Source organism: Perognathus longimembris, chromosome 13, assembly GCF_023159225.1.
Source record: "Perognathus longimembris pacificus isolate PPM17 chromosome 13, ASM2315922v1, whole genome shotgun sequence".
Classification (NCBI taxonomy): domain Eukaryota; kingdom Metazoa; phylum Chordata; class Mammalia; order Rodentia; family Heteromyidae; genus Perognathus; species Perognathus longimembris.
Genome location: NC_063173.1, coordinates 36,161,740 through 36,180,425, shown reverse-complemented (window position 1 = coordinate 36,180,425; position 18,686 = coordinate 36,161,740). Strand labels below are relative to the sequence as shown.

Sequence of the window (18,686 nt, the reverse complement as noted above, 5' to 3'; positions counted from 1 at the left end):
TGAAAGTTTCTTTAAATATTTAGAGAAATTTCTGTTTGAAAATAAAATTAAAAATCAGGCACCTAATTTCCTTCCAGAGTAATGTAATTAATTGATTGCTTGATTTTTCTCTCTTATTTTTGTTGTATCTAGAACAGAACAATTATTTTCCCCTTGTTTTTACTGCTTATAAAGATCTTTACCAGGAAACTTTTTTCTGCTTGAAAAACTGTCATAAGAGCATTCAGTTATTTTGTCTGAGGTCATCAGTTTAATTCTGTGTTTGTCTAATTCGTTTTGTAAGATTTGAATTTGGTGATCTGGGTATAAAGCTATTTTACATTTCAATATTTATGCATTTAAATCTCAGATTTTTAGATTTAAGAATATTCTTTAAAAAGTGAGGAGAGAGCTGGAGGTCACATCTTGAGAATCTATTTCTCAATGAATTCATTCTTTTTTTCTTTTTGGCCAGTCCTGTGGCTTGGACTCAGGGCCTGAGCACTGTCCCTGACTTCCTTTTTGCTCAAGGCTAGCACTCTGCCACTTGAGCCACAGCGCCACTTCTGGCCGTTTTCTGTATATGTGGTGCTGGGGAATTGAACCCAGGGCCTCATGTATACGCGGCAGGCACTCTTGCCACTAGGCCATATTCCCAGCCCCAAAGAATTCATTCTTGAAGTCTCCACTGTGCTTATTTTTTCTTTCCTTGATTGTAGTACTGGGTATTAGTCTTCTTTATTTTTTCTAGGAAACCTTTGGAGTTAAATTCTGAAAGCTTTGGTCTAGCATCTATAGCTTTTCTAAACCTGTTTCTTATGCACTTGATTTCCCAGGCCATCCTAGGATCTCCTCATCTCATTTTCCCTTTTCCATTCTTTTTGTTTGTTTGCTTTATTCTATCATAGATAGAATGGCAACCAGTTAATACATATCTGGAAGTAGGTAGTACTGTTTTAAAAATTAGATATGGGATTTAAATTATTGTAAACTTCAGAAAAATGGAATAGATGAGATTAAAATGTAATCATGGGGACGGGGGAGTGAGGGAGGAGGTAACAAACAGTACAAGAAATGTACCCAAGGCCTAACCTATGAAACTCTAACCTCTCTGTACATCACTTTGACAATAAATAGAAAAAAATAAAATAAAATGTAATCACTATATGCTACATGGCTCAGTACTGAATAATTATTTAGTCATAATTTAAATACTATCAATTTCAGGAAGAGTTGTGTTATAACTGTTGAAAGAAGAGGGGAAAATGTGGGATAATGACTATATAGGAAAACTAAACTTCCAATGTAATAGGAGTTCAATAGATAAACTTTAAAATGGTTAAATCAGTGTATCATTTAGAAACACTAAGACAAATGAAAAAAATTGAAATTAATTTCCATTTTTAGATCTAGGATGATGAGAATTTAATTTATAAGAATCATTAACCTTAATAAAATACAAGAAAAAAAATTCAAAGTTTTCTTAGATGTAAAGACATATATACCTTCCATCTAAAAAGGAGGAAAGAGACAAAGAAATGGAATTACATGGACATTAAAAAAAATACCTGGAGGAACACCAAGATAAAATGCCTATGTCCTTCTGGTCACATAAAATAATATTTATCAAAATGAGCTTCAGGAAGAGGAAACGAGTTTTTTTCTTTGTTGTTGTTTTATTTTTTAAATCGTGTTTGTTCATTTATCTGTCATTGGGAGAGTAAGAGGAGCACAGAAATGGAGAGGAAAAGGGTGAACAGCAATGGTATTCACTAGACACTGGTGAAATGAACTATATAACTTGTGGACAGGGACAGGAGGAAATCTGGGAGAGAATGAGGGAAGAGATGATATTGTTCAAAAAGAAATGTACTCTTTACCTGACTTATGTAACTGTAACCCCTCTGTATATCACCTTTATTTATTTGTTTATCTATTAATTTGTTTGTTGGTTGTAGGGCTTGAACTAAGGGCATGGGTTGCTAGCCCTGAGCTTTTGCACTCACGGCTACCACTCTACTACTTTGAGCCACAGTGCTACTTCCGGTTTTCTGGGTGTTAATTGGAGATAGAAATCTTACCAACTTTTCTGTCCAGGCTGGCTTGGAACTGAGATCCTCAGATCTCAGCCTCCTGAGTAGCTAGGATTACAGGTATGACTAGCACCCAGCATTTATTTTTTTGCCAGTCCTGGGACTTGAACTCAGGGCCTGGGCACTGTCCCTGGCTTCTTTTTGCTTAAGGATAGCATTCTACCACATGAGCCACAAACACCACTTCTGGCTTTTTCTGTGTAGATGGTACTGAGGAATCGAACCCAGGGCTTCATGCATGTTAGGCAAGCACTCTACCACTAGGCCACATTCCCAGTCAGCTTTAAAAAAAGTTTTCTTAGTCTCCTTTATAATAGCAAAAAACCCCCCAAACCAAAAAATACCTAATGGTACCTTGTTTTGCAAAAAATTATTTCAGTGAATTAATAATATATATATTGCCATGTGAACATTTATGCTTGGATGATAAAACTGATTTGTCTAGAAGTCCTAAGACCAGAATCAACTTTTAAACTCAATTGTAGTTTGGATAAAGATATTTTCTTTAAAAAAAAAAAAAAGCATTGTAGCCAGTCATATCTGAAGTCTAAAGAAAATTAAAAAGTGTAAAACTGTCATTTTTAATATTCGGTGATACTGTTAATATTGTTGATGATGTTGTTATTATTAAATTATTATTATTTGTTTTGTGTTGTTTTGTTTTTGGCCAGTCCTGAAGCTTGGAACTCATGGCCTGAGCGCTGTCCCTGGCTTCTTTTTGCTCAAGGCTAGCACTCTACCTCTTGAGCCACAGCACCACTTCTGGCTTTTTCTGTTTATGTGGTGCTGAGGAATCCAACTCAGACCTTCATGCATGTTAGGCAAGCACTCTACCGCTAAGCCACATTCTCAGCCCTAAATTATTATTGTTGTTGTTGTTGCTGTTATTTTGTTGAACTAAGGGCTTAATGCTTGTTACACAGAAACTCTGCCAATTAGTCATGCCCCAAACCTGCAGAGCCTAAAAAAAAATAAAACAGTGTATTTTATTGTGGAGATGCTCGTGAAAGCAAAGTTTTATGTAATGATTCTATGACAAAAAAACCAAATTGGCTTAACATTACATTTCAAGAGCATAAAATCTGTTTTAATTTTATTTAAATTGTGAATCCAGTCAAGTTTTAAACTGACAAAATAGGAACTTGGTTTAACTTTTCTTTATTTTTACAATAGGAAACTCTTCAAAATGAAAAGGAAGCATTAGTAAAGCAACACAGAGAAGCAATGGAAGGTTTGAAAAAACAGGTAATAAAAATAGACAAATATTATAATTTTAAGTATTATATTTCTTCTCCCATGAATGTTATAACTTGCTGTTCCTAGTATTCACAGAAGACTAAGAGAAAAGGGCTTATTGGGCTGGGAATATGGCCTAGTGGAAAAGTGCTTGCCTTGTATACATGAAGCCCTGGGTTCAATTCCTCAGTACCACATATATAGAAAAAGCCAGAAGTGGCGCTGTGGCTCAAGTTGTAGAGTGCTAGCCTTAAGCAAAAGGAAGCCAGGGATAGTGCTCAGGCCCTGAGTCTGAGGCCTAGGACTGGCAAAAAAAAAAAAAAAAAGAGAGAGAGAGAAAAAAAAAAAGGGCTATTATGGAAAGTGAAAAAATGAATAAAGTTATTCTGAATAATAAGTGATTATAAAGAATGTAAAAGTAATTTGGAAAACTTTTTTAAAGCTAGTTGGAAAACTTTTCTTGGAGATGGAAGACATATGTTTTCATTTGTTCTAAATAATTTAGGTAGGTGTGTGCTTTCCCCTCCTCCCCCTTTTTGTTAAAGTATCCTAGGATCTTATCTTTTCCACAGTGCACCTTTATCAGTTATAACACCAGCCTCTGAGTTCAAGTCCCATGACCAGAAAAAAAAAATATAGTTGGTATTTGGAAAGGTTAAGAAGAGATGGTTATCATAGGCTCCATAAATAACCATCAGTAAATAAGAAAGACTAGTAGAAAACAGAGAAAGAAAAAAAGTTTAAAAAAGGAAACTTTAATGAATAAATGATTCAGGCAATTAATTTGAATTCTGTCACTTTTGACTGTTCTTAATAGAAACATGAGTTTAAGAAACTGCATTGATGTAAATATCCTCTGGGATTTTTTTCCCCTTATATCTATCTCAGTATCCTCATTTTTCTTCTTTTCCTTTTTTCTTTTTGTTTTTATCTTTATTCAAGTGTGTGTTTAGAAAAAAACTGCATCCAAAGAAATAAACCTATATATCTTACATCACTGGTGGGCTAAACTACTGATCATTTACATCTTGGAATGAATTTGTTTAAACAAATGACAGGGTTTTTTCCTTTCATTTGAAATAAGCCTAACTGAAGTTAGAGTTTTAGTTGAAAGGTAAAGAAAGCCCAAGTATAGTATAGTGTTCTCTAGGAGAGAGCAAGTCTATATCTCTGCCATCAGAAGAGACTTTGGGTAAGATAAGATTACTTAGATACCTGAAAGTTAGCAGAGATGTTCTTGGGTTCTTTTTGTTTTGTAGTACTCGAGATCAAACCCAGTGTCCTACACATGCTAGGCAAGTATTCTACCATTGTGTTTGTTTTAAATAAAGAATTTTTGAATGTAAGTAAATAGTTTGGAAAAGGAGAAAGGGTTCTCCAAAGAAACCTTTATTTTTTGGCAATTTTGCTAAAATAACTTAGGCTTCTTAGAATATTTCATTATTTTATTTGGGCATGTACACTTCAGCTTTTCTGTTTTAAAATGTCATTATTTTAGAAAGGTCATTATTTTACTATCATGTTAAAAATTTCCAGAACATAAATACTAAATGTTTAAATGCAAATTATATTGATTTTATAACTTATACCTTCTGAAAATTATACATGATGATATTTAGGAGAAGATGTTAAAATATTCTGACATTGAATAAAATTTCTGGAGGGGAAAACTAAACTTTGAGAGATAATTGGTGTCTGAATGTGATTTAGTTGCTCATTTACTTTGACAACCGGCTTTTCTCCCTTTTATGCCTTTAATTATTTTCTAATTGTGGAAGTAGCATATTCACTTTATATTAAATCCAAAGGATATAGAGATATAAAATGTTTCTATAGTCTTATTAACAAATATAATTCACTATAACAGTTTACTAATTTTTATTTTAATTTAAAAAACTATTAGTTCCAAATGAAGATGTATGCTTTGGAAGAAGAAAAGGTATGTATTAATTTTAAAAATTAAGCTATAATTAAATGAATGTAATTATAATTGTTTATTATACTAGGAGTGTTAGCAATAAATGAATGAAGAATGTTGATTGCCTAAAAAATTTTTTTTGTGCCAGTCTTTGGGGCCTGAATTTAGGGCCTGAGCACTGTCCCTAAGCTTTTTTGCTCAAAGCTAGTGCTCTACCATTTGAGCCACAGATCCATTTTTGGCATTTTGGCAGATAATTGGAGATAAGAGTCTCATAGACTTTCCTGCACAGGCTAGCTTTGAACTGTGAGCACCAGCTATCAGCTTCCTGAGTAGCTAGGACTATAGATGTGAGCGACCAGTGCCTAGCTGATTGCTTAAATTCTTATAAATAGAAAAGAACATTAAGAATCAAGCATCAAGGTACTCATGTTACTTTACCCTTTTAAACTTACAATTGAGAATATTTAGTCCTAACAGGGTTAAAAAGACATAGCCAGATGTGGTGGCATATGCCTATATCAGGGTGGGTAAGTTAAAGACCTGCCTCAGTTGTAGATTAAGTTAAAGGCCAGCCTCAGCTACATAAAATGACTTTGCTTGAAATAAAAAAGAGCAAAACAAAATACATATAAACAAAACCTCCCCAAATCCAAAGATATTTGACAGAGTAAAGTTGGGAATAGAATACAGAAACTGTTTACTCCCTAAATTAATGTTCTTTGTACTCTACTACAATGTTTACATTATAAGATTTTTACAATATTCACTTCTACTTATTTATAGCAGAAGACTTTTTAGAAAAAAATCTCCTCCATTCTTACATTCATCATGCAAATGCATACCTTATTAATCAGAAGGCTCTTTATCAACAGATTTCACATTCATAAGTTGGTCATGTACAGGTTCTTTTCTTGTCACTTCATAAATGATGTAGTATAACAAATATTTACATAGCATTTATATAGTATTAACTATTATTTGTAATCTGGAGATAATATAAAGTATACAGGAGGATGTGCATAGGTTATATTTAAATTCTATGATATTTTATATGGGTGACTTGAGCATCCTCATATTTTATTCATGGAAACCTTAGAACTAAATTGCTTGCAGATTTTGGGAGAAGATGGTATATTCTATCTCTAAGAATGTAAAACATTCAAGTGTAGAATGCAAACCTTGGGTGGAGTGATTTACAACTGTTTTCTTAGCTATAGGGGAAACAAAATGCCTGAAAAAGTGGCACAGTTCTCTCATCCTCAGCAATATGGGTAAGCAAAGGGGGATCATGGTCTAGGCATAAAATGAGATCCTACCCTGAAAATAACAAAGGTAAAAAGGGGCTGGAGTAGTGGCTTCAGTGGTGCCTAACAAGTGCAATATCTTGAATCCAGTCCCTGTACCATAAAAAAAGAGACTTCATGTTACAAAAACTGTAATATACAAAGGCCTTTAATACTTGGAAGCTAGTTGGCATGTAATTTTCTATGTAGATAGAGATTTTGGGTTTTGAGCTCTTATATTTTCCCTTTTCTTTTTTTTTTTTTGGCCAGTCCTGGGCCTTGGACTCAGGGCCTGAGCACTGTCCCTGGCTTCTTCACGCTCAAGGCTAGCACTCCGCCACTTGAGCCACAGCGCCGCTTCTGGCCGTTTTTCTGTATATGTGGTGCTGGGGAATCGAACCTAGGGCCTCGTGTATCCGAGGCAGGCACTCTTGCCACTAGGCTATCTCCCCAGCCCCATATTTTCCCTTTTCTTAATATTTATATTAGAAATGTAATTGAAATATAATTTTTACTTAAAGGGACAATACCAACTTGCTACAGAAATAAAAGAAAAAGAAATAGAAGGATTGAAGAAAACATTAAAAACACTACAGGTAAAGTGCTTAAGAATTTTGCTATTTTAGCATTGTGTAAGTAAAACACCATTCAACAGTACAAGCTAGCAAAGCAAAGCTAACAGCGTTCATATGTATTATATAATTTAATACTCTTCCTGAGAGCTTTATGTTTCAAATTAGGATCATTGCTTTATTATCATTTATTTAAAATATTCAGTGTCATCATTGTTAAATAGTGCTTTACTATTTTATATATGAAGTAAGTAAAGCCTATATATTATAACTTATTTTTTCCCTGAATATTAAGATAAAATAGTATTGATGGAATCCTTAAATATGTGTTAATTATTGTGCTAATGTATGTAAATATAGGCTACAGATACATCACTTTTGCCTTTAAACTGTTCACTGTCTCATAGAGAATACAGAAGTCAGTTAATGATAATTCACTCAGTATATATTGAAGGTCTGCTATGTGCCAAATTCTCTTCTTAGCACTGAGGATACAGCAATGAGTAAAGAGAAAAGCTTCTGTCCTTGTGTAGCATACAAAACATAAATCAAGTAAAAACAGAATGATTATTGGGGAAAATGTGGTCTCAGGATTTCAAAACATATATACATAATTAACTTCTTATATTTACCTTATAGGAGCAACATTTTACTATTGTGATTATAGACACCTTAATACTCTCCATACTTCCTGATATAGTGGTCTTCATATTACCTCTCTATACATTCACTGAACAACACCTCATAAGGGTTAGAATTTTTGCTTTCAACAATTATATGTAATTTTAAATAACCAGAAAGAAAAGAATAGACAACTAATCTAGACTTTTCATTTTTCCTTCCTTCCTGATTTCAAGTTTCCATCTATTATTATTCCTTTCCAGTTTGGAGAATTTCTTTTAGCAGTTCTTTTTATGCCAGGTTTTCTTGTGATTGATTTTCTTTATCTGAGGTTTTTTTTTTTTGCCAGTTCTGGGACTTGAATTCAGGGCCTGGGATCTGTCTTTGAGCCTTTCTGTGCTCAATGCTAGTGCTCTACCATTTGAGCCACAGCACTACTTCTGGGTTTTTTTGGAGAGGAGGTAAGGAGTCTCACGGAGTTTCTGCCCTGACTGGCTACAAACTGCTACTCAGATCTCAGCTTCCTGAATAGCTAAGATTACAGATATGAGCCACCAGTGCCTGGCTGAGTATGTTTTTAATTTACCTTTATTCATGTGGAATGTTTTCTCTGGATATAAAATTATATAAAATTAAATAAGACTAGAAAAAGTAATAAATCTTTGAGGACAAAACAGTCATTTTACATGAAATCAGAATCTACAAAGAAGTTGCTGGAATAAATGAGTTAAGCAGTATCACAATGTACAAGATCAATGTATAAAAACAAATTTTATTTTTTATTTTTTTTGCCAGTCCTGGGGCCTGGACTCAGGGTCTGAGCACTGTCCTTGGCTTCTTTTTGCTCAAGGCTAGCACTCTGCCACTTCTGGCCGTTTACTATATATGTGGTGCTTGGGAATCGAACCCAGGGCTTCATGTATATGAGACAAGCACTCTTGCCACTAGGCCATATTCCCAGCCCCAAATTTTATTTGGGCCAGGCACAGTGGCTCATGCCTCTACTCCTAGCAAATGAGACTGGGATGTGAGGACTGTGATTTGAAGCCAGACCAGAAAGGAAAGTCTATGAGACTCATCTCTAATAAACTACTAAGGAAAAAAAAGAAGCTGGAAATTAAGATGTGATTCAAGTTGTAGAGTGCTATCCTTGAGCAAAAAAAACTCAGTAACAGTACTCAGACCCGGAATTCAAGCCCTAGGACAGACAGAAAAAAAATACATCCAGAAGTTAAAATACAATTATGATATAGTTTATAATAGCTCCAAAATTAGGAAATAGTTTGGGAAAATTAACAATGTATAATACTTATAGACTGAAAACTGTAAAGCACTTTTCAGAGAAATTAATTGAATTATTAATTAATTGAATAAATGGTGAGCCATAATGTGCTTGCTTATTGATATAGCATTATAAGTCAATATTTTTATATATTAATACATAATTAAACATTTTTTTTACTAGCACAAACTAATTATATAAAGGGGCCTCATTGTGATATGTAAGCAGGTATGTAATGTTTTTTGATTACGTTCATTGGATCTATGTTAGCACCCATTCCACTTGCTTTTCTGTGGGTTTTTGGTTTCACTACTCTGTGTGTGTGTGTGTGTGTGTGCGCGCGCACGCGCGCGTGTGCGTACATGCATGTATGCATGCATTTTTTTGTTTGGATTTTGGGCTGGGGCCTGAACTCAGTGCCTGGGCATTATTCCTGAGATGTTTTACTCAAGGCCAGTGCTCTACCACATGAGCCACAGCTCCACTTCTGGCTTTTTGGTGGTTAATTGGAGATAAGAGTTTTATGAATGTTCCTGCCTAGGCTAACTTCCAAGCATAATTCTCAGATCATAGCCTCCTGTGTAGTTAGAATTAAAGGTATGAGCCACTGATGCCAAGCCTATATTACTTTTTTTTGGCCAGTCCTGGGGCTTGAACTCAAAGCCTGAGTACTGTCCCTGGCTTCCTTTTGCTTACGGCTAGCACTCTACCACTTGAGTCACAGTTCTGTTTCCAGCTTTTCTGGTTATGTGGTGTTGAAGAATTGAACCCAGGGCTTCATGCATGGTAGGCAAACAGCTAAGCCACATTCCTAGCCCCTATATTACTTTTTAATACATTCCATTATTACCCTTTACTTGATTTTTCGGGAACCTACTGGTCTCTTCCCCTCCAAAAAACACCTCTGATAATAATGTAATGTTATTACATGACATTTTAAGGTCTAGTCTACATATGAGTGGAAATATATAATATTACACTCACTTTCCAAAATAACAAAAACCAGGCTCAAGTGGTAGAGCTCCAGCTTATAAAGTACAAGGCCCTGAATTCAAACTCAACTACAAACTCCCCTCACCAACTTCCCCCAAAAAAACAACACAAAATTCCCTCAAAACAAACCTCACTGGAAAATCTCTTCAGTACATTACACCAAATTAAAGCCATAATATCAAGGCACAAGGACAAGATAGATATATTTGAATTGTCAAATAAAAGAAAAAGGAAAAGAAATACAAATGGAACATGCAAGACCTGTGGGACACTATTAAAAGACCAAATTTATGAATCAGAAGCATGGATGAAGGAGGAAGTGCAAACTAAAGGGATATGAAACATTAAATGAAATAGTAATAGAAAACCTCTCATATCTTAAGTAAGAAACAGCTATTCAGGTACAGAATATTTAAATCCTGTGCAATTCAGGTAAAAGATATTTAACAGATAAATCCAGAAAAGAACCATTTGAAGATTTAATAGTTAATTCAAGTATTTGTTGTAGCTAGGGATGACAGGGCTACCAAACCCTTCACTGCCAGAGTATTAGGTATTACTACATCAAAGTTGCCCTCTCTTTATAACCACCCTTTTATGACTTTTTTTTTTTTTTGCCAGTTCTGGAGCTTGAACTCAGGGCCTGAGCATTGTCCCTGGCTTCTTTTTTTGCTCAAGGCTAGCACTTGACCACTTGAGCCACAACACCACTTCTGGCTTTTTCTATATATGTGGTGCTGAGGAATGGAACCCAGGGCTTTCATGTATATGAGGCGACCACTCTATCACTAGGCCATATTCCCAGCCCCTTTTATGACCTTTTAATTCTCAGATACTGTTACTGGTTGTTCCAGGAATTCTTGAGGTGCAGCTGTTCTTTGTTTCTTTTTTTCAAGTGTCCAGGTAGTTCATTCTCACACCCTGCTTAGCTATTAACCATTGGACTGCTCCTGGAACCTGAGTCTCTGCCAGCCAAAGGTGTTTTGTCGCTAAAATGAACTGTAGGCAGTGACATTGCTCTCCTGATTAAGTAGGCAGTGCTAGTGATTACTGTTTCTTTTGCTTCCCAGGCTCCCATTAACTTTTCAGCTTACTCATGTCCAGCTCTCTTCCTTCTCCATGAACCTTTTTTTGTCTCCCTCCCAGATCCTGTGTTGTTTGGGTGTCTCAGGACAACCATTACTCAGGGTTGTCCTTGTTTTCAGGACCCCTGAGTACCTCAGTCTTGAACAAGAGATTTTTCTCAAGATATGGGGACTTGGGCTGGGGATATGGCCTAGTGGCAAGAGTGCTTGCCTCGTATACATGAGGCCCTGGGTTCAGTTCCCTAGCACCACATATACAGAAAATGGCCAGAAGTGGTGCTGTGGCTCAAGTGGCAGAGTGCTAGCCTTGAGCAAAAAGAAGCCAGGGACAGTGCTCAGGCCCTGAGTCCAAGCCCCAGGACTGGCCAAAAAAAAAAAAAAAAAAAGATATGAGGACTGACTGTTTTCTCTAATGTAAGTCTCTCATGCTGAAGGAGTCACTGTTTCACCAATCCCTATCCACATTAAAGTTTATCCACATTAGCTGGTTAGTTGGGAGATGGAGTTTTAGAGGGATTTTTTTTTCTCTGCCCAGGCTGGCTTGGAACTGCAATCAAAGGAGTCTTAGCCATAAAAGCCCTTTTTATTTCCAGTTAAGGCAACAGGAGAACAATAGGAGTAGAGCTTACTGGTAACTTGTTGAGAATTGACCAAAAAATACTTGCCAGAGTTCTGTGACAGTTACACTTTAGCTTCTTCATTTGCATTTGAAAAACTGAAGCCTGGAGGTAGTTGAAGAAATCTGGAGCCTAGGTGCCACCCATTGCTTCCGGCTGCTTTTTTTTTTTTTAACTTCCAAATTTTTACCTAATGTCTGCTTTAATCCTTCACCTCAGCCTAGGGGGCACCTTGCCTCATGCTGCCAGTTTTAAAAGAGCCATTTTTTTTTCTTCCGTCCCAGTTATTCCATGAAGACCTTTAGAACTCAAATGACAATTTTACAATTTCTGCAATGACCAAACTCAGTAGAAGTTAGGAGTCTTCAAACAACAACTAGTTAGTACTTTAGAGTTCCTTGGGCTATTTAACCACTAGCATTGTGTCAAGAACCCAAACTTGGCACCTTTTTGCTATTTACCAAAATGCATCTAACTGCAAAATAGTATATTAAAAAAAACATGCAAAGGCCACCAGGTAGGTGCTCACGAGTCATCACACTATAGAGAATGGCAGACTGAGTGAGATCCATGTGCCCTCAAATCATATCATTTACCCTTACCAGCAGGTGGGAGAGAAAACAAATGAATAATAATCAAGAAAGTAAAGGGTCAGGACAATGTAAAAGTCTCAGCTTCAGCGGATTTGAAGTGGCTATGTCTTCCATCCCGAATCAGCAGGCTTCATTAGTCATGTGTGATGGAGGCAGGCAGGAGAGATAGTTTGGATCTGGGCGAGGCTGTAGTGGCATCTCTCAGAGTCCCCTGGATAGACTGTCACACCTCCTGCTGGGTTGCCTGCAAATTTCTACACAGACTGATTAAAGACGATTGAAATCTCCCACTATTCCCTGGTTGCTTACTCTGAGTACTCTGGCTTTTGTAGGCTGGTGCCCTACTGGTTTAAGCAGGGTGACAACTTTAAAAGATTTTAGAAGGCTTGGGCCTTTAACCATCTTCCTAGTCACAAAATCCATACAAACCAAAGGCCAACCAAGTCTGCTCTCTGCAGCAGTCACAACCGTTTCTGAGACATGTAGTGGGAAGACACCAATGCTACCCCAATGCAAACCTGTGGCCACCAAACACAACTCTGATGCTTTTAACCTTGGAGTAAGAGTCACAGACATGTGCACTCCACAGTTGAAGTCTTGGTTGCAATTCTGTCATGATAGGCCTGCTATAAACCCAACTCTAATCTTGGGCCCGGCAGAGCCAGGGCAGGACTGATTAGTTTATTGGAGATAAGAGTCTAATGAACTTTTCTGCTTGGCTGGCTTTGAACCGAGATCTTCAGATGTCAGCCTCCTGAGTAGCTAAGATTACAGGTGTGAGCCACTGATGCCTGGCTCAAGGGTGTTTCATTTTAACATGTCCATTTATGGATGTAATGCATCTTTACATTAAAATAAAAGGCATCCCAATCATTTTGTACATTACCTGATCTTTTTCTTTTGGTCAGTCCCGGGGCTTGAACTCAGGGCCTGAGCACTGTCCCTGGCTTCTTTTTGCTCAAGGCTAGCACTCTTCCATTTGAGCCACAGCACCACTTCTGGCCATGTGGTGCTGAGGAATAGAACCCAGGGCTTCATGTATATGGGGCAAGCACTGTTGCTACTAGGCCATATTCCCAGCACATATTACCTAATCTTTTTCTGGAAGAAATCATTTCTTCATCAGGAAAGTATTCCTATTTATGAAAAAAAAGAAAGTATTCCTGTTAGTAGAAATGGTATGAACAAGACAAGATCTGGACATTATTACACACTGGTATTGGTTGTCACTGATCTCAGAACTTCTGAATATTTCAAAAGTATATATGTATGACATATATGTACTTACATATACATGTATATATGCATTTATGTCTTTATTTTTGTGTATTTTGAAAGCTACTAATTCATACCATGTCTAATTCTGTCTCAAATCATAATCATCATTTTAGTTTTTTTCTTCTTGGATTTTAGTGATAAATCTTTTATTATCATTTATATATTTACCTAGTTGTTAAATCACCTTGTATGTCATTCTTTGTCCAATATGCTGACCATCTATCCTTTCCATATGTAATAATGACATGTTTAGTTGGGTTGTACTTTAGCAAGGTTATCCTCCTCAGTATTTCTTCTTTCCACTCATTTTTTTTCTTTCATTTTGAGGATTGAACCCTAGGACTCATATGTTCTACTAAATCATATTTCTGGATCCATCCTGACCCTCCACAATGAACTGTCCTTCTCTCCTGTAGGGAATCCTCTTCTACTCACTCAGGACTGATATATCCTTTTCTAGAATGATGCAGCTATAACTCTTTTGTCACTTCTTCATAGACCCCTACTTTGTTCTGCCTTACCTGTAGGACTGAATTGACCAGGAAAAGGAAAGGATTAAAAGCTTTAAGCATTGCATTTTAGACTTTTATTTTCAACTTTCATAACCCTGAAAATGAGTAGGAAAATAAAGTTTTCTTAGTCAGTTAAATTTTTTATGTAATATAATAACTATAGAATTTATGTGTCATTTTTGCAGTTGCCTTTTATAGTTAGTTCATTAATTAGTATCAACTTTCTATACTACTAAGCTATCTGTTTCTAGTAACCAATTTGGATGTGAGTTTTTTATTTAAAAAGTAAATATTAAATGTATTATCCAGCTGATCATGGTGACCCATTCCTTTAATTCAAGCTAGTCAAATGGCAGAGATTGTGAGGATTACATCTAGGCGAGCCTGGGCAAACACACACACACACACACACACACACACACATCTCACCCAATAAGCTAGGTTTGGAGGATCATATCTATAATCCCAGTTACTTGGGAGACCATAGGTAACAAGATTTAAGTCCTAGGCCTTCTTAAGGCAAAGACAGAAGATCCTATCAAAAAAATAACTAAGGAAAGGACTAGGAGCATGGTTTAAGTAGTAGTGTGGACTTAGGGAGTATAAGGCCCTAAATTTCAGACTCTATAACTGCATGTGTGTGTGAGAGTGTATGTGTAATCAATCCATAAAAAATTGTATGTCAGTGTAATTGTATTACTTTCAAACTTGACCTTGTAAAAAAGCAGCAACAACTGGGCAGTGCTTTAGAAATGTTAATAAAATATAGCTGTGGATTTAGTAAATATAAAACGTAAAGGTCATAGGTTTAAACAGGTTTAAACAGTACCTTCAAAAAGTTTTGAAAGTCGGGGCTGGGGATATGGCCTAGTGGCAAGAGTGCTTGCCTCGTATACATGAGGCCCTGGGTTCAATTCCCCAGCACCACATATACAGAAAATGGCCAGAAGTGGCGCTGTGGCTCAAGTAGCAGAGTGCTAGCCTTGAGCGGGAAGAAGCCAGCGACAGTGCTCAGGCCCTGAGCCCAAGGCCCAGGAATGGCCAAAAAAAAAAGTTTTGAAAGTCGAGAGGAGAAAGATGGCACCAACACAGTAGGAAGGCACCCTGACTCGCTCCAACTGAATAGCGAGCTGGGAACTCCAACACCCAACACCCCATCAAGAACCCAGAAAAACCAGCAGCCAGAAGCAGTGGAGATATGTAGGAAAACACAAAGGAGTAAAAAAGAAGAGCCAAAAACCTACATGGAGCCGGAGAATCTCCGGGGCACCCTCCCCCCACCAGCTGACCCTGGCCCGAACAGGGCCAGGCTGGGAAAGGGGAACCCAGCGATCAGCAGACAGGCTGCCGGGAGCACACAATCCAGACAGTGGGAGACCCCACGGTCACTAGGGAGGGTGCGGACCAAGACATACGATGGCGGCAATGAGAAGTTCGGGTCCACACCAGGTTAGGACGGACAGCAGCTGGGGAACCCAGCGCGGCAGAAGGGGGGAACCGGGGATGCCACCACGACACTTCGCCATCCCCTGAAGGACCAATGGCTGCGCGGGACACACACACAATCCAGGATCAGATAGTCCCCCATTACCCTCTCACCCAACGGGAGACCAGTTATCAGAGACCCAAGCCCTACAAAGAAGTTAGATCTCCCTCCCTCCCCCTCCCCACCCAGAGGGAACAAAGAACCCCAAAATCAGGTGGGAAGCTCCCCTCAGGCACTGGGAAGTCAGTTTAGCAGGGGAAGGGTGGAGTAGCCCCAAGGCCACACAGGATCCTGAATGGGCCGAATTGGCCCTGCCCCCTTCCCAACAGGGGCCGGGGGATGGCCGGCAGTGCAAGCCCCACACGAGGCGCCTGGACCTCACGGACTCTTACAACTAAAATCACAGGCGCTGGTGGGCAATACCAGCACAGCAGGGACACCTGGGCCTGATCATGGCCCCCCCTCCTCGCAGCGGAAGCAAGGTCTTAGGGCGCCAATCTGCACCTGGACAGTTGATCACACTGGGCCCCACATATACCGCCCCCCACAACGGACTCGCGGGAGGGCGCAAACACAACACAACCTGGGGCTCACCCTGGGTGGCATACCGCACTAAAGTGGATGGGGCCACAGCGCCAGCACCTGTTGTAGCGGGCGCACAGCACACAGGTGGGCGACACTCTGGTAGTCATACCCCGCACAGGTGGGCGTGGCCACAGCGGCAGCACCTGCTTTGATAGACGTGCCTACACAGGAGGGAGGGCAGAGCTATAAACCAAACCTGAGAAGCCACCCACAGATCTCCAGATGCGCAAATCACAAAGAAACAACACAGTTCATCAAAGAGCAAGCCAACTCGCCAGCTCCAAAAAGCAGCACGACTGAAGAGGAGATGGAGAATAAAAAAACAAATGAGGCCATGTTAACAGGAATGATGGAAAGCGTCAGGAATGAAATCAGAAAACAATTCCAGGAGTTTAGAGCGGAAATCTTGAAGGACACCCAGGAAGCCAAGAAAGAAATGGAAGCAAAAATGGATACAATGCAAGCCTCCTTTAAAGAAAATCTTAACATCCTGAGAATTGAAATGCATGAAAAAATAGATTTAAAATACAACTTTTTAAAGGAAGAAATTTCCACGATCAGAGCTGATCTGACAACCATAAATAGCGCTCTGACATCCATAAACTCCGCAATTGAAACCATAACACAAAGAGTGGACCATATGGAAGCCAAAATCTCTTGCCTCGACAATGAAGCAGCCGACAACAACCAGAAAATGACCACGCTCCAAGAAACGGTGAAACTTCAGGGCAGACTAATCCAGGAACTAATGGACAAAGACAAGAGATATAATCTGCGCATAATTGGAATAGAAGAAGGAGCCGAATACCGGAGCAGAGGGCTTAAACATGTTCTCAATAAAGTTATTGCAGAAAACTTGCCCAATCTTACAAGGGACCCCATCCAGGTAACCAAAGCCTATAGGACACCCGGCAGGCCAGACCCCAGAAAGCCACCCCAAGGCACATAATATTCAAGACTACAGACCTCAAGATTAAAGAGCAAATTCTGAATTCAAGCCAAAGCGAAGAAAGAAATTTTCAACAATGGGAAGAGGATTTGAATAACAGCTGACTTATCCACCCAAACTTACCAAGCTCGAAATGAGTGGAAGAACACCATCCAAGTACTTCAGGCTAACAATTTGCAACCTTGGATCAAATACCCAGTGAAATTGGAGTTCACATTCGAAGGGAAAACCAGATCTTTCCACACCAAAGAAGAGCTAAAGGAGTATGTGAATAAAAAACCAGCCCTACAGCGAATTCTAAGAGGGGAACCCCAACCAACAGAGATAGTAAAAGACACACAGACAGAATCAGAAAGAAACTTCAATAGCCAAAGTGCAACAGAAAGAACAGCTCACTAAAGACAAGAAAAAAAAAAGAGGAATAAACAGCCCAACAAGAAAATGGAAGGAGAAAAAACACCCTTATCCTTGATTTCTTTAAATATAAATGCTTTAAACTCCCCGATAAAGAGGAGCAGACTGGCAGAATGGATTCACAAACAAAAAGTTGACATCTGCTGTCTACAAGAGACCCACCATACAGCAAGGGACAAAAACAGGATTCGAATGAAAGGATGGAGCAAGATCTACCTAGCAAATGCACCCACCAAAACGGCAGGTGTAGCCATCCTGACCTCAGACAAGCTGGACTTTTCATTAAAATCAACTCAAAAAACAAAGAAGGACACTACATATTAATACAAGGAAAAATCCAGAATTAAGACATCGCGCTGATAAATGTATACTCACCGAACAAAAGAGGCACTACATATGTCAAGCAAATTCTCACAGAATTACAGAACAAGATAGATGCAAACACAGTCATAGTGGGTGACCTTAATACCCCACTCTCTCCAAGAGACAAATCCAACACCCAGAGGATTTGCAAGGGAGCTGAGGACCTAAGTAACACCATATCCCAAATGGATCTGACAGATCTATACAGAATCTTCCACCCTACAGAGACCCAATACACCTTCTTTTCAGCAGCCCATGGATCATATTCCAAATAGACCACGTCATAGCCTACACAAAGAACCTCAGCAAATACAAAAGTATTGACGTCATCCCATGTATTGTATCTGATCACAGTGGATTAAAGGTAACCCTCAACAACAAAGGATACCACAGAGGCTATACACACTCTTGGAGGCTAAACCCCACACTGTTATCCAACACTTGGGCCACAGACCAAATTAAAGATGAAATCAACGAATTCATAAGCCACAATGACAATGAAAACACATCACAAAGAAACCTATGGGACACAGCTAAGGCAGTCCTGAGGGGCAAGATCATTGCCCTCAGCACTCACATTAAAAGAATGGAAGCAGAGCAGGTGAATAACCTCATGATGAAACTAGAACAACTGGAGAAACAAGAAATGACAGAATCTAAAATGACTAGGAGGGGAGAGATCACAAAGATTAAAGAAGAGAGAAATCTGATTGAAAATAGAAAGACCATTCAACAAATAAATAAGATTAAAAGCTGGTTCTTTGAGAAAATAAATAAAATTGACAGACCCCTCGCAAGACTTACAAAAAAGAAGAGAAGAGACT

General features: G+C 38.5%; 1 protein-coding gene across 1 annotated transcript in view; it reads left to right on the top strand.

Moving 5' to 3' along the window:
- Ccdc73 (coiled-coil domain containing 73) overlaps nucleotides 1-18,686 on the top strand; it is a 101,043-nt gene that overhangs the window by 15,915 nt on the left and 66,442 nt on the right. The window contains 3 exon segments of the mRNA XM_048359963.1: nucleotides 3,246-3,317; nucleotides 5,212-5,247; nucleotides 7,034-7,108. Coding sequence (XP_048215920.1) covers nucleotides 3,246-3,317; nucleotides 5,212-5,247; nucleotides 7,034-7,108 — 183 coding nt within the window.